This window comes from Quercus suber, unplaced genomic scaffold, assembly GCF_002906115.3.
Source record: "Quercus suber isolate HL8 unplaced genomic scaffold, Cork oak 2.0 scaffold_470, whole genome shotgun sequence".
In the NCBI taxonomy this organism is placed as follows: Eukaryota; Viridiplantae; Streptophyta; class Magnoliopsida; order Fagales; family Fagaceae; genus Quercus; species Quercus suber.
In genome coordinates, this window is record NW_027069921.1 from 569,779 (window position 1) to 593,942 (window position 24,164).

Sequence of the window (24,164 nt, forward strand, 5' to 3'; positions counted from 1 at the left end):
TCATTTTGAACTGAAATTGTGAGTTAGTGACACAATTTTAAGTTTGTGTGTATGTGTGTGTGTGTGTGTGTGTGTGTGTGTTTTTTTTTTTTTTTTTTTGAAAATATATTATTTGAAACATGATACCAAACACATTGTTTCACATTATGAGTACTTTAAATAGGTGTTTTTACGACACATTATTTTTCATAGTTTTCACATCATTTTAAAAACCAATACCCAAATACCACTACCAAACGGCCCGAACACTTTTCTAGTCGCACATCTGGGAATACTAAGGCATTAGAAAAGAGTTCAAAATGAGAGACGGTGGAGTTGAGCCTGATTTTATGGGGGTTGAACTAGGCAAGCTGGTTAGACGCACCAGTCAGAGGGCTCTGGCTAAATTGTCAGAATACATGGCAGCCATATTCACCCATGCTCCTTCTGATGCACCAAGATTTCTTCTTGGATTTATTGACCTCGAGTCCTACTAAGCAAGATACTTCATCAGATTCTTAAGCCATTGCGGATAAATAACTCATTCTGGTCTACATCTTATGTTAAGAAATGTTTGATAAACCTTTTCAATCCAATTACTCATTAAACCTACGGAAGAAACCAATCTTACCCATAAAATATATCCTGAATTCTATCCATTACATAAAAATATAAATAAAAAAAAATAAGGCACTAAAATTTCTAAATTAGATTAAAACACGAAGAACCGTTGCCCTGGAAACGTTACCTTTTCTATCCCATTACAATGCCGCTCAGATGTGGTTTACCTATTGACTGAAACATCTAATAGCATACACATAAGTGACAACTTCATGTAGATTATTTCAGCTTTTCTTCAACAAGCTCAATACACCTGTACAAAACCAACTCAACCGGGTTTAAGGTACAGACTGCATCAAATGCAAGCTGATCACAATCATTCCCATTCTCTGCCATTATGCCTGTCACAAGGGTGCGCAGAGGTAGGAGCCACTCATTGTATGCCTTCTGTAAATTTTCCTTGGACAGCACTCCAGTGTAGTTGGTTTTTCCTGTTCCATTTGTCACTTGAATCAAAAATACAAACAGCATCTTTTAGACCTAATTTTAAATGTATTATCTTTCTTTTTCTTTTCTTTTTTAATTAATTTTTGGGAAAAAATGCAACCACACCCCTCCAACTTTGGGTCAATCGCAAACTTCTCCCTTGAGATTCCAATCTGAAATGAGTGGAAGGAAAAATTCAGATGCAAAACACACGTCCTTTTTGCTTTCCTTTCCTCTTTCTTTTCTTCTCTATTTCTGTTCTCTTTTCTCCTTCTCCGATCTCCCTTTTCTCTAGCCAGCCTTCCTATGCCAGGCAGGCTCTGTGTAAAGCAGCCTTGAGTGTTTGAACATTGTTCCCTATTGTTTTTTCTTAATGTCTGGATTGGGGGTTTTCTGTTATTCCATGTCCATAGGTGAGAAGACATAATTATATAAATGCCATTCTCTAATGAAAGGTGCATATCATTTCATTTTCCTAGTTTGCTGAGTTTTGAAAATGGTGCTTATTTTCTGGAAATGGTAACACTGAATGCTTTTGGTGAGAAATCAAGAGATTCTGTGCCTTCTTCTCTTGGTTTGTTTATTCCCATTTGGAGGAGAGTGGCGTATTGATTTAAACAATGGAATGTGGCAATCTGACACTGTTTGTCAAACCATTTTGTTTCTTTTCTCTGTTTATGGTTCTCTGGGTGTCTGGAAATATAAAGCTGGTAAGATTTTTATACCATTTTAGAATATGATTGATTGAATCATTGGGTGTCACTTTTGATTGTTTTTGTTATTAATTTTCTCTTGCAGCAGGTGCTCATTTGTAGGGCTTGATATTTGAGTTTGCAATTTGGAGTATGGGGAGAGGATTATGTTGATGCTTAAAGATCAAATGGCTAAGAGAGAATTACGTAGATGATTGTGATTTAAATTGCAGAGGATGCCAGTGAGAGAGAAGAGAGATCAACGAAGGAGAAAAGAAAAGAGGAAAACACTCTGTGTCCACACATTGTGCACAGTTAACCTAATTTCACCATTTCAGTAACTTTAGGGACTTGAAATTTCAAATTGGAACATTGAGGAATCAGTTTGTAATCGACTCAAAGTTGAAAAAGTGTGGCTCCATTTTGCCCTACTTTTTGATAGATAATAGAAATCTCATTCAAGAAAAAATATGGGGAACATCGAACCCATGAAGTTTTGAATGTAAACTTAACCCCTATGACATTGTTTTATGTGTATGGTTAAATATCCGCTAAAACAATAGGTGAGTTCCTCGTGTGATGACATGTGTACATATTTAGAGTTTCATTTTCACAAAACAATCCCATATTGGAGGTCTGTGTTACAGTCAATAACCTGTGGGGTGAAGTAATACATAATTAACAGTTTACACAAACAATACCACAGGAGGGTTAACTGTAACATTCAAACCTCAAGGGGTTTCGTGCTTTTAGGGAAACCAAAAGGGTTCTTTTGTGTTCTTGTGTGTGTGTGTGTTTTTCCGTAAAAAATGAAAAGGGTATAGCACTAATAAATGGGAGCTATACAAGAGATTTGTAAAAGAAAAGTCAATATATAAATATATTAAAATCTGTTGGCTAATAGGTTGAGGGCGGTTTTTGATAATCTTATCTCTGAGTCTCAAAATTCATTTGTTGGCAAAAGACAGATTCTTGATTCAGTGCTTATTGCAAATAAATGTCTAGATAGTAGGTTGAAGAGCAAATTACCGGGAGTAGTTAGCAAGCTTGATATCGAAAAAGCCTATGACCATGTGAACTGGGAGGCCTTGTTTTATTTGTTGGGCCAGATGGGTTTTGGGTCGAAATGGAGGAGGTGGATTAAGGCTTGTGTTACTTCTGTCCATTTTTCAGTCCTAGTAAATGGTTCCCCTGAAGGTTTTTTTTGTAAGTTCTCGTGGATTGAGACAAGGGGATCCTTTATCCCCGCTTCTGTTTCTTTTGATAATGGAGGTTTTGAGTAGACTATTGAAGAAGACAAAGGAGTGTAATCTTATTCAGGGTTTTCATGTGGGCTCTGTGAACTCTAATGGGGTGCGTATCTCCCATCTATTATTTGCTAATGATACTATCTTATTTTGTGATGCTTCTAAAGACCAGCTTCTGTCCATTAGGTTGGTGTTGTCTTGTTTTCACGCTTTTACGGGTTTGAAGATCAATTTTGGAAAAAGTGAGATTGTCCCTGTTGGGGAATTGAATAATCTTGATGCACTGGCTAATATTCTTCAATATAGAGTGGGCAATTTGCCCATGAAATATTTGGGAATGCCGTTGGGGACTTCTTTTAAGACAGCTTCGATGTGAAATCCTATTTTGGAGAAAATGGAGAAGAAGCTATCTGGATGGAAGTGTCTCTATCTAAGGGTGGTAGGCTTATGTTACTAAAGAGTACTCTCTCAAGCCTCCCAACGTACTTTTTATCTCTTTTTACTATTCCTAAATCTGTGGCTGATAGATTGGAAAGTATTCAGAGGAACTTTCTTTGGGAGTCTTCTGAGGGGAGTTTCAAATATCCTTTGGTGGCTTGGAAAAAGGTGTGTTTACCTGTTGAGATAGGTGGTTTAGGGATAAGAAGTGTGGTGTCTTTTAATCAAGCTCTATTAGGAAAATGGTTGTGGAGATATGATCATGAAGTTTCCCATCTTTGGCGGCGAGTTATCTCCACAAAATACGGTGAGGGTCAAGGGGGGTGGTGTACTAAAGTGTGCAGGAGGACTCATAGGCGTGGCCTATGGAGAAGTATTTATGGAGGTTGGGAGAGCTTCTCTAGGTATCTGTCCTTTGTAGTGGGTGAAGGCACTCGTATCTGCTTTTGGCACGATAGATGGATTGGTGATAATACTCTAAAAGATCTCTATCCTGAGCTCTATGTGCGATCAACGGTTAAGGATGCTTGTATCTCTAAGGTTTTGTGGATTCCAAAAGGGGTTCTGTTAGAGTATGGGTTTAAGGTTTTATAGAGATTTTAAAGATTGGGAGCTAGCTGCATCTTTTTCTCTGTTCCAGCTTATCCAATCCCATATTCCTCAGGGTGGTAGGAGTGATACTCTTGGTTGGCGGCTAAAAGGGGATGGTAAGTTTGATACACGGCCGTATTACCATGCGATTCGGAGTGCATCGATTTCTTTGTTTCCTTGGAAGGGTGTTTGGAAACCAAAGATTCCTAGGCGAGTGGTGTTTTTTTTGTGGACAACTGCACACGGTCAAATCCTCACTTTGGATAATCTAATGCTTAGGGGTCACACGTTGACCAATTGGTGTTGTTTGTGTTGTTGTGATGGGGAGTCGGTAGACCACCTTCTTCTTCATTGTCCTGTCACTCATTCCCTTTGGACTTTTATGTTTCAGGCTTTTGGCATTCATTGGGTTATGTCAGGTTCAATGGCAGGTTTGTTATCTTGTTGGCATCTGTGGCTTGGGAAACAGAACTCGGACATTTGGAATTTGGTTCCAGGGCGTCTAATGTGGATTGTATGCATGGAACAAAATCGCCGTTCCTTTGAGGATAAGGAGAAGACGTTGGATGAGTTAAAGGTTTTATGCCAACGCAGTCTTTTGGAGTGGTCCCGTTGTTGGGGTTTTACTGATTGTTCTTCTCTCCCTGAGTTTATGTCTTCACTTAGCTTAGTCTCTTGATTTCTCTTTTTGTGGTGCTGTTTGTTCTTTTTTTTTCTTGTTGTTCATCATCATGAACAACTTGTACTTTTCCTTTTTTTTTTTTTTCTCATTAATAATAGTTTTCTGATTACCTATCAAAAAAATAAAATCTGTTGGGATATTTGTCATTATTTTGGTGTATTTCCATTTTACCCCTTGTTTGTCCTTTCCTTACTACCATACAAAAAGCAGGATAAAAGGATTAGCATTTAGCAGTTTAGCACTAAAATTTATGCAACAATAAAGCACACTAGCATGGGTAAAACCTTTTCCCTGCTGGCTAAACCTTAGCTAGAAAAAATAATGAATTACCTGTTGACTCTGTTATTAATACAAATCTGTACAAATTGAGGGCAGATAGAACCTGTGAAAAGTTTGATCAAGGAATCCATTAATTAGTCAGCACTGATTCATTAACGTATTATAACTCAAATTCAAAGATAAAAAGAAATCTTCATCATTAGGATGAATAAATAAAGTTACTCTAAACACTTCTAGGCTGTAAACATCTCGTCTTCTTTTGCACATTTTTTACCCAAAAGTTTATTTACCTATTTAATTTTAAAAAAATGGCTAAACTAATAACATTATCATAGACGGCATACTAAAACTACAAATACATGTCTTGGCATAAGCCAAATATGTAAAACACTACCCACTGTGAACTAAACCAACGCAGAGCATGGACATGGTTGTAGTATGTATTTTAAACAATACACGAGGTCTGTCAACGCACTTCCAGAAAAGAGCTTTAACACTATTAAAATTTAGCAGAAAATGTCATATGTTTAGTAATTTCGCTAAAGGGCTTTAAAGAGGTCTTTAAAGCTGAAAATAGTTTTAAGGCTAAAGCTAAAATTTTAAGCTCTAGTGTTAAAACTCTCTAGTGCATTGTTCCAGCTTTTAATAAAAACAATGAATTGAAATAATTGCCCATACTTATTTTTCAAATGACACTTAATGGCCCAAGTTTCCACTGATTTTAAGAGAGAGAGAGAGCAACAACAATTAAATGAATACTAACCATTAATTGAATTGATTGGGTTCAAGTCTGATAATATAAGGCATTTTTATTATGTCCTCTGTTAGAGTTATTGCTTTTTTTTCTTTTCTTTTTTCCTTTTACTCTAGTCTAATTTAAGTGTATATATGTGTGTGAAAACTCCCTCCTGAAAACTTGAAACCTGGTTCTTGTCCCCCACACCCCACAAGCATTTATACTTGTGAAGTGACCATCGCACCAATGGTGTGTGGCGGTATTTGCTATTGTGGTTTATTTTTTGTATATTAGTACAAGGATAATGAATAGACATAATTTCCCATACTTATTTTTTAAACAACACTTAATGGCCACCTAAGTGTCCACTGATTTTAAGAGTGAGAGAGCAACAAAAACAACAATTAAATGGATATTTGCCATTAATTGAATGAATTGGGTTCAAGTATGATAATATAAGGCATTTTTATTATTATCAAGGGATGCCAGTGAGTGAAATAATGTGGTTGCCAAATTTTGGTGACTGTGTCAGTGCTGAAATTAGCACACCCATGACATCTGAACACAATCTCTAGAGTGTTTTAATGGGTTCTAGGTTGGATCACAATGCTTTGATACCAAGTTGAGTTGTAAAATATGAAAAATTTGGGTTAGGAGTAAAGAAAGAGGAAGAGAAAAATAGAAAGAGACAGAGACAGAGAGGAGAAAGAACAAAAAATTGTTTAGGCTTAATCAATCAATCCCTCACCTTGGCAAATATTTATGTTATGGTGATATGGCAAGATTACAAGAATATCATTATGCTAGTATAATTAATACAACTAGCAAATAGAAAAATAACAGTAACTCTAACAACCTATATGCTACACAAGAACTTTATTCACTTATCACACATATATGGTTATCCAGTGCTGTGGCATCCAATTTATGAGAGAGAGAGAGAGAGAGAGAGAGAGAGAGAGAATAATAAATGCCATAGCAATCTGCTAAACAGCATAAAGAAATATTGTAAAGGAACAAAATAAAAGTCGCAATATAAAACAATGAAGCATTACTGACAAAAATAATAAAATCAGAAGATTTTAAAATGCTACTAGAATAAATACCGCATCACCATGCTCAGGAAGTGATGGAGGTCCTCCCTGCGGCGGCCTCAAAACAAACTCCACCAGTTCAAGGACGCTGGCATTTGAACAAAATGGATTTGGACATTCTTTATTTCCAGTTTGCTGAGCTTCATTATTTCCCGTTGATATTCTTTTGCGATTTTCCATGTACATTTCCCCTTTGACAAGATCTATAAGAATTGCAATCTACAAAACATTGTTATGAATAAATCAGATAATGAAGCCTTGACTCTCAAAGGTTAAAAATCATAGAAACTGGCTTGAAAAAATTACCATGGAGGAAGAGTCACTATTTGTAATCAAAGCTTTTAAAATGTCAAACCTCTGAGCAGTTGGAATATCAGCAAGTACCTGGTTTTAAGTAGCAAAGAGAAGCAAGTATTAACAATGCAAGTAAAGAAGGTAAAAAAGAAAGAATATAGTGTAAAACACAGTAAAATCTTAAAAGTTTTTAATTAAAAATGGTAAGGACCAAAACATAACCCAACACAGCAAATAAATTTCTTGTAGATTTACAACATCAAGGCAATAAGAGATAAATTTGGTACCCTTTTAAATGCATCAAAGGAAAGCTTCCTTAGCACAGTATCTGGAGCATACATGATGACCATTTTAATAGCCTGAAATGTTAGTTTTGATCATCAGAGAAGAAAATTTTTTTTTTTTTTTTTTTTTTTTTTTAAGGATCATCAGAGAAGAAATTTTAATAAGACAAATGTATATAATGTATAAACTAAAGCCGATAAACAACTACCTGTAAAGCAGCAAAAAGACTAGGCATATAAGATGAGAAGTCTATATGTTCATCACATTTTTGGGAGATGTTTTCATCAGTGATGCAAAGCAAAAAGTCGATGGCGTGTTTCTTTAACTCCCATGGCAGATTAACAAAAGAGTAAATGTGCTTCAACATGCCTACTGCTTGCCACCTTTCAGTCTGGTTACTTTGAAGTTCATCCTTGACAGCAGTCAGGTCCTCATTAGCAGCCTGAGCAACCCCATCCAAAATATTGCCCCAAATCACTGCCTCAATAAAATTAAATGCATTTCAGACAAATAATATCAGGAGAACTTCCAATAGAATGATCAAATCTGTATTCAAAAGCATGAACCTGAAAGTGATGCACCATGTTTGACATAGGATAAACAGCTCATATAATCATCTTCATCTTCTGTGCATTTTGTCAAACAGAAAAATGTAATAATAATAATAAAATAAACAAATGAAAAAACCAACAAGCTAGAGCAAGAGAGGTGATCAATATAGTATACAAAAGTAAGTTTACCTCCTGTAACAATGTTGGTCATTTTGTCAACATCAGACCCGGTTATTAATCCAAAATATGATATGCTACAAGAAGGGTAGAAGCATGACAATCGTGAAACCAATTGATGACAGCTTGATCTTTTATAAAACATGCTGACTGAGACAAGAGCCTGCATATCAAGGGTGTATTTCAAGACACATACACAGATATATTAAAAATCAGTAAAATAGATAAATAAGAAATTACTACTAAAATACAAAATTTTAGATAAATAAATAAATAAAACCCACAAGCAAATGAAAGAGGAGAGATGATTGAATACAGTCAAACACGAAAGTATTTTCTAGATGTAACAAAAAAAAAAAAATAATAATGCTCAAACTGGAAGTTCAGTTCGACAGAGAAATGCCAACCATGATTTGTAAGACATATAGACCAAGTAGAGCACGAAGTTTTTCATTTACAATGCCCTCCTGTTTCACAGAACGGAAGGTCATCACAATCTCATAAGAGGATATAAAAAATATAAAGAATGATACTGTATGGGAGTGTCACAGACCAACTTTGTGCAAACTTCATGTATAGAATTGGCAATGCCTACAGCTCTATCAAACAAACCATCAATTTCTGTATCTCCATCTTCTGGCTCTGATGAGATGACCTTTAAAACACTAACGATAACAGGAACTGCTACTTTTACTTGCTCAAAGTGACGCCTCTGAATGGAAAGAAATACTGAAAACCAAAAAGAGTATGGACCAACAACTTTCTCAGCCCACTGCAGGCAAAAAATGTAGCTTTCACATCTTTCATACACAGTCACACAGATTTTAAGCACGGAACCACATTGTACAAGAACAGAACTGCAAGAAAATTTGCACATAAATATAAAATTTAGACATCTTTATTTGGTTAAACTTTTGGTACATGCGCCCATAGAAAACCAAGATATATAGAAATATCTCTCAATCACCACTTGTCAATACAGATACAGGATCTGAACTAAGATATATAAATTAGGGTAGTAGAAATTCTTTATAAATGGCTTCAATAGGCGAAGGCTATCCCTATAGTCTCAACATAATATAAATAATAAACTGTCCAATTTTCACTGGGCAGCTGCATTTCAACTAAAAAGAATTCAAGAAGAGATAGCTATTTGTTAAATCAAAGAGCATTTGTTTAGTGAGTCAACTTTGCATAATTCTTCTCCAAACATCAGTATCCAAGACAAGATTAAATTTAGTTTAATTTAAGACGGTTCAGTTCTACTCCAGAAGGAGCTTTGACACCTTTAAATTTCTGGCCTGAACAGGCCTAGGCTCAATACAGCTGAATTTTCCGAAAGGACCCTGAGCAGTCAGCCAATCTGCAGTTGATGTCTTTGACCATATCTGTGGCTATGTTGTAGACTCAGCTCAGCCCTGTAATTGTGATGCCCACCCAAATTGCACAAAAACCTATAAGTGACTCCATAAGTTTCCCCACAAAAGACCAGCTACTTCTGCAGCACTAGGATTGCTCTTAAAAAGAGCTATTGCAAACAAGTTGCTCACTAAGGACTTTTCTGTTCCTTCACTTCATGGAACCCAGCATACCTTACACACATACCTATTCCTCTTACTTCAAGTTGAAAGAACTCTGGCTTAAAGCCCAGTTTTCATAATGTTAATTAAAGGGAAACCACTAGAAACAGTAATGGCATTGAATAGAATAACACTTTATTACCTATGACACAAAATTAGAATGCGAACCCCAGCATAGAGAAAGTTGCTGGATATAAATCTTTTTCAGATTTAGACATTGCCTGACCAATTAACCCAAATCACTTAAGTCCCAATATTTTGCCCTTCAAAGATTTGAGGTGGAAATATGGAACTGGAAAACAATACTACATGAAAGGTTTCCCTATAATTTGATGTGCATATTTAACTAACATTATGAAAACTGGACACATATTTATAAGAAGACTGAGGAACCCCTTCCAAATCTTTATAGATGTTAAACAATGATCATGAGTTGTTTTTTTTTTTTTTTTTTTTGGTTATTTATAGCTTTAAAATTAATTTCATTATTTGTACTTATTTTATTCCTTTGGTGCCTGTTATTCATCTTTTCAACTAAAAATTAGCAAAAGAAATATTTAAAATTACGTTTAATTACCATTTTGGCCTTCAACCTTCGCCTCATGTTTCAAAATGGTGTGTCATTCCTTAACCTTTTGTTATTGTGTGAAAACAGTCATTGCCGTTAAATAGTGGATGGAAAAGTCTGACGTGGCAAATGGTAAGAATAAAATAATATGTTTATGCTTATTGAATTCCACTGCGGATGCCATGTAGCCTTTATTAAAAAAATAAATAAAAGTAAAAGCATGGAACCCTCAAGACGCCAAGTTAGCTGTGCTATGCTTGGGGACTTGCTTCTCTGCCAACCAAACAAGTGGTTTATTTGCAGCCCTAGCCAGACACATTGTGCACGAATTTATGAAACCAAAGCTAGTCTCCATTCAATCATAAGCCCACCCAATGTGTAACTAGGCTTCTTGTGAAGACCCTCCATAAATGATATCCATGCAATATGAAGAATGCATGCAATGTTGAGATCAAGGGATGCATGATATACATAACCTCTAGTTCAAGTACTTCCACAATCAAGCACGACATAGAACTTATATGGTCCTTGAGACCAATAAGAATAAACGTAGAGAGAAATCATATAATTTAAAAGAACCAACAAGAATAGGCAGAAGATAATCATGGGAAGGCACAACCAGTTGTTGCACTTGGACGGGTTTCCTCCAAGCAATCCCTTCTTCAAAAACCTAGAAAAATTATTTTACTTTTTTTTCTTAAATAAAGACCACGTGGCATACATGGTGTCATCCAATTAGCATAAGCATATTATTCTAATCTCACCATTTGCAACATCAGACTTTCCACCCATTACTTAAAAGCAATGACTATTTTGACACAAGAACAAAAGGTTAAGGACTAGAATGACACAATTGAAAGGTTAGGGATCATTTTGAAACATGTGGCAAATGTTGACAACCAAAATGGTAATCAAAACTTAAAATTATTTAGTAAATCTTTAATCATTAATATATCCCTGCCATATCATATCCAAGATCAAGAATCGATGATTTTTGTGTTTGTATTAGAGCATGTATCATCAAATTATTGTGCTTTTATTGAATTTATTTTACAGAAAAATCAATTGAATGTAATAATACTATGAAGAAGAAATTATGCAAAAAGAAGACATTATCAGCAATTACTCAATTGGATTGGGCCAATTCCATGGATGGCGTGTAGTTTATTAATATGTAAATAAACTAATATACCACTGCTTTCATCCATTAAGGCAACACAAATGAATTTCATTACCTTTTGAGAGCCCACTTAGGAGAGGGGCAACATAAGCAGAAGCCTTGATTGTCTTACTTAATGCCTGGTACAATCAAAATCACTTGTTAGCAAAAAACTAGACCACAGAACAAAAAGTAATTACAAGTAATAAAGTTAATGGATCAATTAAGCATACACACCCCTCTACAAATATAAGAAGCAATGAAAAATACAGAGGTATCACAATTATCCCACATAATTGAAGCAGCAGAATCTAGGTTCGCAAATATCAGACAACAAACTGAAGACTAATATCTGATGGATCATATAGAGAGATATTCCATTTCAATGCATATAAATTATTATAATGATGTCATAAAGCTCCATTTCTAATGTCCGCTTTGATCAGTCACTCAAAACATGAAAAATTAAGATTTGAAAGCAAAATGAATAACAGAAATAAGTGCTGAGAAAAACTTGACACGTAGAAGTCACAAAGTAAAAGACTAATTATATAATGGAATTAATAATTGTCAAATTATTTAAAACCTAAGTATGTAAAGCAATAGATTAATTGAAAACAAATAATCGTGGCAAAAAAAATAAATAAATAACAGGAATAAAGATGGTGAGCAGCATAGGGCCAGTAATATGTCCATGTGGGTTACAAGTTCTACAGTTTAAAGTAATGGACATTCTCCATTACTGTTCCAAAACACGTCTAGCTATGAGCAAGTCTGTACAATAATAAGCTAATTTGAAACATTCATCAATAGGAGGTGAAAAATAAAAAGCTATATATAATGATAGTGTAGAAAGTAGGAGCTACATGTTGGTTAGGAGCTAAAAGATACTAGCTGCTACATAATGTCAAGAGTTGAGAGGGGCACTAGGCAGGGGGGTGACGAGATCCATCATAACATTTTCTTTTCACAACTCTGACACAACCATCTAACAAATTGGTATCAAAGTCAAAGAGTGGTGCATGTTGATTAAGAGTTTTATGGTGCAAACTGTTAATATTTGCAGTTTTCAGGACATGTTTTGCTATCTTGCTAGATCTTCTAACATTAGTGAAGCCCCAGATTTTTTTTGTTTTTGGGATAAGTAAAGAAATATTTTGTTGCAAAAAGACTACTTCATGTACATTTGACACAATCTAAAGAATTATGAATAAAAATGATTATGTACAGAAAGGCAACAATTGAGTCCAAGACACCACCAAGCGTGAGATCAATCAAATAAAGAACTAGTAAACATAGCTAACAATTGAGGCCCAATACTTTCCACATCCTCAAACGTATGCCAACCAAGACACCACCATAGAACCGCAATCATTCTTGCTTTCAACAAAATTATGCCTTAAATACTTCAAGTAGGGAAGCCCCATTTCACAATTAAAAAATATGTGGTTCTTCAAGCTAGGCAGCCCAAGATTATTCGTTGACCACAAAATACATGAAAAGTTGTACTCAATGACCCTAGAGTATCAAGTACTTCTCTCATAAATGTTGGAAACTTTTCAAAAACCTTGTCTTCCTCCTTTTTTTTTGATAAGTAATAAGTTTATTGATATCAAAAAAGGAAGCACCCTAGTACACAAGGAGTGTACAAGGGATCAAACAATCAAGAACAAAAATTACAAGAATCTAGGAATTCAAGAAAAGATGAAAATGATTGGTTCTGCAATGCAGCCAACCAATCCATTAAAGTTCTAAAGAAAAATAACTTCAAGTCTGAAATTGATTTCTCCTTATCTTCAAAGCACCTACTATTTCTCTCTCTCCAAAGACACCATAATAAGCAATGGGGAACAATCAACCATATAAACCCATTTCGATGAAAATCAAATCTGCCTTGCCAACATGCTAAAAGCTCCACTACTACAGACTACGGCATAACCCAGCTCACTCCAAACAATCCGAACACCATAGCCCACAAATCCCTTGCAACCAGACAATGAAGAAAAAGATGATCAACCGATTCACCATTACACTTGCACATGTAGCACCAATCCAATATCCAAACTCTCCTTTTTCATAAATTGTCAATCGTTAAGCACTTCCCCAAAGCAGCAGTCCAAACAAAGAAAGCTACTCGAGAAGGAATCTTCTGTTTCCAAATACTTTTCCTCCTTTAACCCACTATATCACAATTAGCAATTTATATCGCATAAATATATCTTGAAATTCATTTTTGCTTCACTCAAACTGAAATCTCAAGACCTTTTCCAGGTAGAGCCCAAAAGCTTAGAGAAAGTGTTGCCCCAAATAGCTTCCTTTTGTGTGTTTGGGATGATCAAAATAGGAGAATCTTTAAAATGGCAGAACTCTCCTCCCCTTAGTGTAAGAATTTGCAGTCCGTGTTTTTGGCCATGATATCTAAAGAATTTAAACAAGTTAACAAATTTGTTCACTTAATACGCATATAATCTTAGCTCTCTATTCTGGGTTTTTACTACAAGATTGAGATATTTATTTATTCATCAATTTAAAACAGGCTTGACAAAAAACAGAATTCTTCCAACACTACTTCCAATACCCAAATTTTCTGACTCTACACAAGCTAAAACACACAGATACATGATGCAGTTGCATTGCACAACATGGGAATATGAGACAACCAAACCCTAACTGGCAATCATTCCAAATTAGTAATCCTAAACTAAAAATGAATCTTCTCAAACTTTGTTCATTAAATATCCTTAGTAAGTAACTGTGCATTCTAAGTACACATGGTTGGACAGCATAAATTCCACCAATGGAAATGCTAGCAGAAGCATTACATGATTTTATCTCTGTGTGCTCATAACTATATGTTTGCCTATAGTAATAAATTGCAAGCCATACTGAAATTTTTGTGAGAAACCCATTTCTTTTTCATGATTTGAAGTCAATTATGCAGAGTGTAGCAGTGAGTAAAAATTTAAGTAAATCAAAATACAGAGACGTTATCAAGGACTAGCCAAAATTTCACTTTTCGCTATATAATGTTTAATTCAATATTGTTATTAAGATTCAAACTTCAAACTTCCGTATTCCTAAGAAAACAACGAAACGATATAAAGATTCATCACAAACTTGACTACATACATACACTAACATACCTCACAAAGAATTGAAAGCATGTCCCTTGGATTACACGTTGCTATAAATCGATCAATAACACTATCAGCAATCTCCAAACATCTGTCCGACACACATGCAAACTTCGCGACTGTCTTTGGCAGCACCAATGACAGAGCATCAATAACTTCCTGCCACACCACCAAACAATTTATTAAGTTGTCAACAAATTACATATAACATTGATCAGCAACAATCAACACAATGAGGAAAATATTAAACCTGGTCCGATGAAGGCGAACACAAATATCCATGAATTTCTAAAAGAACTTCCAATGCATTGTTCTGTGAATCCACATTATCAGGGTCTGATAAAGCAGCATCTGATATCGTCTCTAGAAAGTTGACAAGCTCCGAGACCGAGTTTTCAGATTGATGTGAATCTCCCCCTTCAATCAACTACAAGATATATATATATATATATAAAATAATATAAAACTAAGATTATAGACATCAACACTAAGTTTGGTTACTGATCATGGTGTTAACTTTGTTATTGTTCGTATCTTTTTTTAAACAAATAAATGAAACCTCAAGACTGAAGTGTCAACTAAGCCAATAATGATACTTTGTAAGTTTTTTTTTTTTTTTTTTTTTTTTTATATTGGGGACGAGCATAGGAGGGATGAGATTATTAGGCATATTTTTCTCGTCCCATTCTCCATTCTTTTGTCATGGATGGCCCTTTTGGACGACATAAGACTATGAACATTTTCCTTACACTATCACAACCAATTCAAAAATTACATTTTGCAACAACATTGAAGGAGTAGATACTTTAACAAAAAATTAGAAAGCTACTAGAATGAATTTTAGAATGGACCTCGAAGCCAAACCACTCGAGCAAGGGAACAATCCCAAAATATATGGTTGCATGATTCATCTTCCTCAGTAAATTCTTATGTCAAGTTCATTGTTCAAAACACTCCCTATTTACCCTATGCATCTTATTTTGTTCCAAAACCCCCATTCTTCTACTACTATTTGTTTAAATATTTGATGATGTCATAATATCCAACTCATTTCAAAATTGGTGGACATGGTTTTAAAAACCAGTAGAGTTAGCCAACTTAGCTAACAATCCTAAAATTTTTAATCCATACTAGACACATGTACGAGTATGCAAACATAATGACAAATTAACTCTCAAATTATAGGGTAAATTACACTTTTTTATTTTAATATTTCACTTGTATGGGTCAATAGTTGATGTATGGACCCATAAGTCATGTGATTTGTTTAGGTCTAACTTAAAAGTTTGGGCCACATTGTAATATTTCGCTCAAATTAGAAGGTTAATTGACCACTAAAAAAGTTTAGGCCACATTATATACCGGGTGAAAGATTAGGGTTGAAATCTGTTTTTTTAATTAATTAATTATTATTTTCAAAATTTAAATTTATTTATTTATTATTCTATTTCCTCTTCAATTTTTTTTTTTTTAAATTATTATTGTTATTCTATTTCCTCTTCATTAAAAAAAAAAAAAGAGCACCAATGCGGTCTACAAACACCGCCGAGTCTCGTACTGGAAGAGAAGTTACAAGAGTATTCGAATTTTTGAACCATTAACGCCGAAGCTTCCAATTCTAGAACAGACGATTCGAACTTCTGAGAGCTCAGATTCTAGAAGTCGTGGGATTTCAAGTTGCAGCGGCGCCATGTCAGAGGAGAGCGCAGACAATCACCGCCCCCTCCTCCTCTCGTGCTTCGTGTTCGACAAATCCTCAACTCCTGCTCCAAAGTAAGTCACGCCGCTTCTCTTTTCGAATTTCCTGATTCCTGTTTGGTTCCCGAGAAAATTACCAAGACTTAAAAAAAAAAAAANCAGAGGCTTAGGCTTAAGAGCCTTTCTCTCCACTTTTTGATTTCTTTTATGTGGAGGAATGTACACTGATTTGTCCTTTGAGGCAAAACACACATTAGGCACAAAATCGGGTACCACAACATGATTGCAACATATATTTTCATCATTTTTGACAATAGGTTCAGCAATCAAACACTTGGCATGCATCTTAAGGGATTCATTTTCAGATTTAAGATCATCAACAAGTTTGTTAGACAAAACAAGTTTAGCATCCAAGTCCATATTCAAACACTCAAACTCTTTCAGCTTTTCAAGAGAATTTTCAGCAAGTTTCTTATATTTTTCAACCAATTTGATGGATTCATTGAGCTTAGCAATCAAATCATCCTTTTCACAAAATAACTTGCTTAAACTCTTTTGAAACTTCTTAGCATTTTCCTTAAGAGTTTGGTGTTAGGAATATCAACAACACCCAAAGATTCATGTAACATAGCATCACAATCACGAGGATTATCACTCATAGAGGCATTTTCACAAACACGTGGCATGTTACATTCATCACCAACCAAATCATATAAAGAGGCATATAAAGCACAATCCATGGCAAATAAACACAAGGGGTCAAGGATCACACTTAGGTAATGAAACCAAAACAAGTGTACCCGCTCTGATACCAATTGAAAGCTCGAAAAATGTGTTGAAAACACAAGAGCTATTTAGACCCCCAATTAAAATTACGGCTCGATAGATTTTACACAAACTTAATACAAAGTGCGGAATAGTGTAAATGCGAGCGGATGAACAAGTAAGCTACTCTAATCCATAAACTAAGCAACACAGCAGTATAATGGAATATAAAAGAGTAGGGAAGAAGGATGCAAACACAGAAAACACCAAGACGTGTTCTTGAAGAGGAAACCGAAGACCTCGACGAAAAACCTCTCCGCCGCCCTCCAAGCGGAAATCGATCCACTAGACAATCAGTTGGGATACATGGGTTAGCAAGAGACCCTCCAAGCCTAATCTACCCGATGTACCTAAGCCCTCCAAGCTCCTACTCCAACAAGGCTTCTCGGAACCGTGTCTTGTCTAGCTCTCCGGATCCCGCAACAAGCTCCATGTTGCATCTGCCATTCCAGGCTTCTTCCAATGCTTCCCAGCAGCACCAAAACGTCACACAACACTCTCCAAAGGTGTGGTAAGTGTTTGGGCTATCAACCTCTCAATGGTGTGGAAATGGAGAGGGAAGGGTTGAGGAGATACCACAAGCAAGTGTATAGAGAAAGGTGGGGATGACAATCTCTAATTACAAATGTGTTTGGCTAGGGTTTTCTCTCTGAAGCATTCCTCAACATTTGTGGGTAATGGGGGTTTATATAGGATAGGTGCAAAATGTGTGAGTCAGTCAGTACAGGCTGGCAGAACAGCATGTCTCGCGGGTGTCTCGCGAGAAGGCCTTACCCGCGAGATACTCGCGAGAGACAGCTGTCTCCATCTGTCATGACTCTTCGCATTCCAGCATGTGCAGGCACATGCTTCACTTCGCGGGAAGCTTAGTCGCGAGATACCCGCGAGATTCCATCAGCTTCCAACTTGCTTGAGTCTTCACACACTCTCTATCACACACCCCTTACAACAATTCCCACAACAAATACAGGGTATAAACGATTGATAGAAATTACAATCAAATTTGGCACGGAATAAAAGCCAATAAAACACATAGTTGTAAATCACAACTTTACAATCTCCCCTTTGGCTATTCCGTGACAAAACCCTAAAACAGACTCTAGACTTAAACGTGAGTTTGGGAACACAGGCAAAACTCACTCACACCTAATTCTAGATTCTGATAAGCTCTTGAAACATATGATCAAGTAACTCCTGAAACACAACAACAAAATATTATCATTGCATGCAGCAAACTTGAAAAGCATATGGAGCAATAAGCACATGATCAAGCAAAATGAAATAGAAACACTAAATCATGGCAAGATCAAACGAGTAATCACTATACACAAGTAATTACTATGCTCATTCACACAAGGAATGAACATCCGGATATGCAAGATGATACACTCATATGAAGAGTACCATTTGCACATCCAACACTCAACCAATGCAAAATACTTGAAGAATTTGCATCTAGGAACAATCCTACTAGGGCACACGAGTGTTCATCACTCAACCAATGCATAGAACGTATATGCATCTAGGAACAATCCTACTCGGGCACAAGAGTGTTCATCACTCATCTAATGCATAGAACGTATATGCATCTAGGAACAATCCTACTCGGGCACAAGAGTGATGTATCTAAGTAAAATGTGTGACATTGAACTTCAATAACACAAGCATAAAGGCTGCATAAACAATGTACTGAATATGCATGGCACATACCATGGAAGCCTACAAAACATGCAATTAAACAAACCCTAAAAGCTTACAAAAGCAACATAGGCACAAAAGAGTTTAACACTAGAACATGATGCAAAGCATAGATACTAAAAGTAACACAAAGCACCGGGAAAACAAGCATAAAGTAGAACAAGGTTTTCTCAAAACAATGTCTTCTCCCCCTTGGTATATGCATCTCCCCTATGGCTTTCTTCCCCTACGAATGTGCACAAGGTAGAGTTTCTCCCCCTAAGAGTATGCACATGAGTCACATAGAAATGACGAAACACACCGGTATACTCTCCGGAATAATAGCCATACCACAAATCCATACACCCCCACACTTATTTCTTGCATACCCATACTTATCATAATGATGAACAATGCTCCACTAGCTCTACGGCTTGGGTAAGGCATTGTTTTTCACGTTTAAAGCTTATAACGTGGGTTCACAATAAAGGAAAAAAAACAATAAAGCTCAAAGGAGTTTAACAAAGAGAAAAATTAATTTTAAGGTAGGTTATTTGGCTTATGTAGCTTATAACAAAGAGGGCCTTAATCATGTTGAAGAGAAACACGGCAAGTTCTAGAGAAACAAATCCATGGAAGAATATCTCACATGAAAGAATAATGAGACTGATATGGATGTGTCAGTCTAAAGGCTCAAAATCTCACTAGCTTTTGTCTACTAAATTTATCATTACCATTGTTAAGGAAAATAACTAGACCAATTAATTCTAAGCTAGAAGATCACTTATTCAAACATGTTATGAATTTTTCAAGCTTAATTGAATCTTGCTCATGACATACACAACCAAAATTTTTTGAAAACCACAAAAAAAAAAAAAGCATTTTTTTTTGAAAAATACAAAATTAAAACACAACCTAAATACCTTCCCCCACACTTAAAACTTACGTTGTCCCCAATGTAAGGTGAAATGCAAAGAAAAGGAAAAAATAACAAAAATATAAATGCGAAAATAAGAAGAAGAAAAAGAACGATCTCCCCTTAGGTTGCCTCCCAAGTAGTGCCTTTGTTTATTGTCGTTGAGTCGACTCAATGCTTCCTTCTTCAATCAGTATAAATTGAATCCTCAAAGTCCAATTTTGCCACATTCTCTACTTGGAAACCTTCATAGAAAGGGTTAAGTCTATGGCCATTCACCTTGAACACTTTGGAAGTTGCTAAACTTTGAATTTCAACTGCACCATGGGAAAAACATTAGTAACAACAAAATGTCCAATCCAACAAGAACGCAACTTAACTAGAAACAAAAGAAGCCGTGAATGGTATAGAAGGACTTTTTGACCAACTTTAAACTCTTTCCTAGAGATCACCTTATCATGAAAACCTTCGTCTTTTCCTTGTAAATCCTTGCACTCTCATAGGCATCATTGCGAATTTCCTCTAACTCTTGTAGTTGCAACTTCCTGTGTTCTCCACTTTCATCCATCTTCATGTTGAAACTCTTGATAGCCCAATAAGCCTTGTGTTCTAACTCAACTGGAAGGTGGTAGGTTTCCAAACACCAACCGATAAGGTGACATACCAATGGGCATCTTATGCTCCTTAAGGACCTGCACAAGCTTGTCTTCTTGCGGTGCATTGAGTGTACTAGAAATGTTCACTGGTAACCTTCCTCCATCTCCAAGGAACACGTACTTGAGGTGATAGGGGAAAGGCTTCAAATCTAGAATGGGGCCCTGTAAAACAGAGGGTAAAGGCCTCTTATTAGAAACTGGTAACGCAATATAAGGAACGTTACCTGACTGCTGTAACTTCGGAAAATCATTCAATGCTGCAATAGTTTCCTACAAATCAGTACTTAGAGCCTAAGCCTCTGTTTAGGTCCAATCCGAGGGAATTGAGTGGATCTAAGTTTGTTCCAACTTGCCACCATTGCGGTGTGATTGGTCATATAAGGCCTCAATGTTCTAAGTTGAAGAGAGAACAAAACCAAGTTGCTAGATCCATTCCCAAAAAGCCTAATGGACCTAAACACATTGTTTGTCACCATTGTGGTGCTTTTGGTCATCTAAGACCTCATTGCTCTAAGTTTCATGCTCTTAAAAGAATTAAAAGAAAAGAGAAACTTGAGCCTCTTGGAAGTTGTGCTTTGCATGATAAACCGGATTTGAGTAAAAATAGCTTGTTGTTAAAGAAAGTGTTTAATGCTCTTAACTCCTTGACTATGTGCATCTCTGGTTCTCATTCTTCCAACCCTCGTCTCGCTTCTCATGAGACACTCATTCCAAACAATTGTTCCGTTTGGATGAGGAAGGGTTCCTATGGTTGAGCTTTTGCTCTTTTGGTTCTTGATCTAATTCTTTCGATCTTTGTAGGACCTTTCATGCATTGTATGTCATATCTTCATGCATTTGTGCATTTTGCATTTATTTATATGCATTGCTTTTGTTTTGATCTTACTTTTATGTTTTTTTTTTGTGTGTGTAAAAAATCCAAAACCACATAAAAAGTGAAAAATTCAAAAAGTTGGATCGTATATGTTTGAGCACATTTCACATGTGAGTTTGGCCTAGTACCTTCGTACTAATGGCATAGTGCATTTACGAGCTTAGCTTGTTCTGTATGCACATTTATCTTTGTGGAAGAAATCTTGAAAATTATGTGTGATTGTTGTAAATAGATCTTCAAGCTTGTCATGAATGATTGGTCAATAGTCTTGATGGTCTTGATACTTGCATAGACTTGTGTCTATATCTCTTCCCACTTTATTTTTATGTTTTTGCAAAAGAGCTCACTAAATGTAAATCTTCAAATGAAAAGAGATATTTAGCTGCAAAAGCCTGTCGCACATACTAGTATTTGACTAGGAAAAAGGGAAAGCGACTCTTTTAATGTAAATTGTACGGTGCTTAAAAAGCCAAAGGCTAAGTCTAAATGTTGAAATATCAAAAATTTCAAACACCGTTCTCAAAATGAGAAGTTTTGTTCAAAAATTGATCAATTGTTATGCTTTATGCAGAAGCCAAATGAAAAGCTTCTAAATTTTTGTATTCAATGTGTGGGAGGTCATAGCAAAAGTGCTTCGGCATGTGCTCCTTCTTCCTATAACTCCCACATCTCCTAGAATACACACTTGCAACCATATTTAAAGCATTTTTGATCTTTTTACTTTTTATTTTCTTTGCATATTTTCTTTTATTTTAGCATATCATACATGGGCATATAAAAGAGAGAAAAGAAATACCTAAGATGTTAAGCATTTAACATCGCACTTTTGCTATGCCAAAGCATACGAATGTCTTTGACACTGCACTTTTGCTATGCCCAAGCATACAGGCGTCATCCAAATCAGTTCCATCTACATCTGCTCCTTCTTCCTCTACGGGCGATGTATCTCTAGGAGACATTATGGCGCAGCTGCAGCGCATGGACACTCGCCTTGATACACTCTCTGCTGAGTTGTATCAAGTGAATATTCGTGTTGGTCGTATTGTACGACAGCAAGCGACCATGGGTGGTTTTGCTCCAGAGACTACTCCTTCACCACCAACTCCAGCAGTTTCAAATTCTGAGGATGAGGATGATGATGATGATGATAGAGATGCTAGCTCTACTGATGAGATGTCTACATGACACTCTACCCTTTGTCACTTGTGACAAAAAGGGAGAGTAGTTTTGGGTTATGAGAGTAGTCATCTTAGGGGAAGAGTTAGTATATTATATTTTTGATAGGGGGAGTGTTGATAGTTTGAGGGATGTAGTGAGGTTTGATGTATCTTTTCTTTTCTATTCTTTATAGATACATTGATCTTGTATATGAGGTCCTTTGACCATTTTTACATACATTATACTTATACTTCTTTATATATGTGGATGTATGTTTCTTTCACCTCTCTCTTCATGTGTTGTTTCTTCTCTATCTTTATACACATGGTCATTATACTTGTATGCAATCTATTATTTCTGTTTCACACAAGATGCCTTAATGAGTTTTGTTTAAAGTGTTTCAAAAATACAGGTTGTCAAAGTCTACTTGCCAAAAACTCTTTTCTTGCAAAGTTTTTCAAGAGTTTGTGTTAGGATAGATTTTATTGTATCAACAAGTGAATATGAGTTGAGTGATTTATGACTTCTCTCATATGGTCATTTGTTTGTTGTGGTTTTGTCACGGATTGTCAAAGGGGGGAGATTGTTAGGACATATGTGTTTTCACTTGTTAAGAACATATGTCACTTATTTATGTAAATTGGCTAATTCTTTAACAAAACACACTCTACTTACAATTGGGTAGTTCTAGATGTTTTTAATACTTCAAGAAATAAGGTTTCAAGGTCAAGTGTTGAAGTCATTAAGTCTGTCCAAGAAAAAGCAAGCTGAAGTGCAATTTTATTAAAGCTCGACACCTTCTCGATAGCTACCTCGACACCTATTATCTGTCGATATTTATAATTTCAAATTTTCTGATCTGATTTTCTTGGGATCCATGAATATGCTTTTGGGCCTTCTTTTCTTCTAACCCTAAACATATAAAAGGATTGTTTTAAGAGCCGTCAAGTGTGACACAAGTTGCAAAAGCATTGAGCAATCTCTGTTCAAGAAAATTGTGATCAAAAGACAAAGTTCTTGACCTAGTTCATCTTCTCTGAAGAAGTTGCTGTGTATTTGCACCATAGGGTTTTGTGACCGAGTATCTTCCTGATCTTTATTGTGTAGGATGAACTAAAGAACTTTGCAGCCAACCTCTCTTCCTTAAGTTGGTGTTTTGAAGTCGCGTACTGGGATCCACACGTTGGTTAGTCACGTACTTGGGAGCCGTGCATCAAAGGTGGGAACTATCACTGCAGATCAAGTCCAATTGGGTATTGGGGTAAGGGTTCAACTGTAAGTTAGTAAGATACTTGAGATTCCTTTACTTGTAACCGCTTGATTTGATAATAGTGGAGTTTCGAAAGTGGTGACCTGAAAATCACCAGGTGGGGTTTTTGCCGCGAGGTTTTTTCCCATTCGTAAACAAATCACCATGTCATTTAATTTCCGTTGCATATTTAGTTTGTGGTGATTTGTTTGTGCTTCCACGCAATTGCATGATAAATTGATTAATTAGTAACTTGGCTAATTAATTAATTGGTTTAATCACAAGGAGTCATTCAATTTGTGGCCTATCAATAGCTTTGATTAATAGTTGTAATAGTATTTGAAATAAAGTAATATGTATTTAAAGGTGAGGTAATCATGTTTTCAATGATGTGAATTTAAAGATATGGAAGCAGAGTCACTTATCTTTATATAGTTTGTAGCTCCAGCTGTATAGCATCAGTGAGTTGATAGTATTCTAGTAGAATGACTCCAGCAATGGAAAGGCAGTTTGCCATGATAACTTCAAGATTGAAGGGGGAAAATTGGTGCAACTGGAGGGAAAGAGAGTATGTTCAG

At 35.9% G+C, this 24,164-nt stretch overlaps 1 protein-coding gene across 1 annotated transcript; it reads right to left on the reverse strand.

The window, feature by feature from the left end:
- Window positions 1–589: 589 nt before the first annotated feature.
- On the reverse strand, window positions 590–22,138 carry LOC111996870 (aberrant root formation protein 4). Its single transcript, XM_065762713.1, has 16 exons — window positions 22,066–22,138; window positions 20,314–20,562; window positions 20,116–20,267; window positions 14,784–14,960; window positions 14,543–14,692; window positions 11,476–11,539; window positions 8,646–8,821; window positions 8,500–8,559; window positions 8,105–8,255; window positions 7,931–7,990; window positions 7,573–7,841; window positions 7,367–7,438; window positions 7,092–7,169; window positions 6,798–7,004; window positions 5,007–5,058; window positions 590–1,031 (listed from the first exon to the last, which is right to left on the reverse strand). Exons 1-16 carry the CDS (start codon window positions 22,136–22,138, stop codon window positions 820–822), a joined length of 2,202 nt encoding a protein of 733 aa, XP_065618785.1. The 3' UTR covers window positions 590–819.
- Window positions 22,139–24,164: the final 2,026 nt, after the last annotated feature.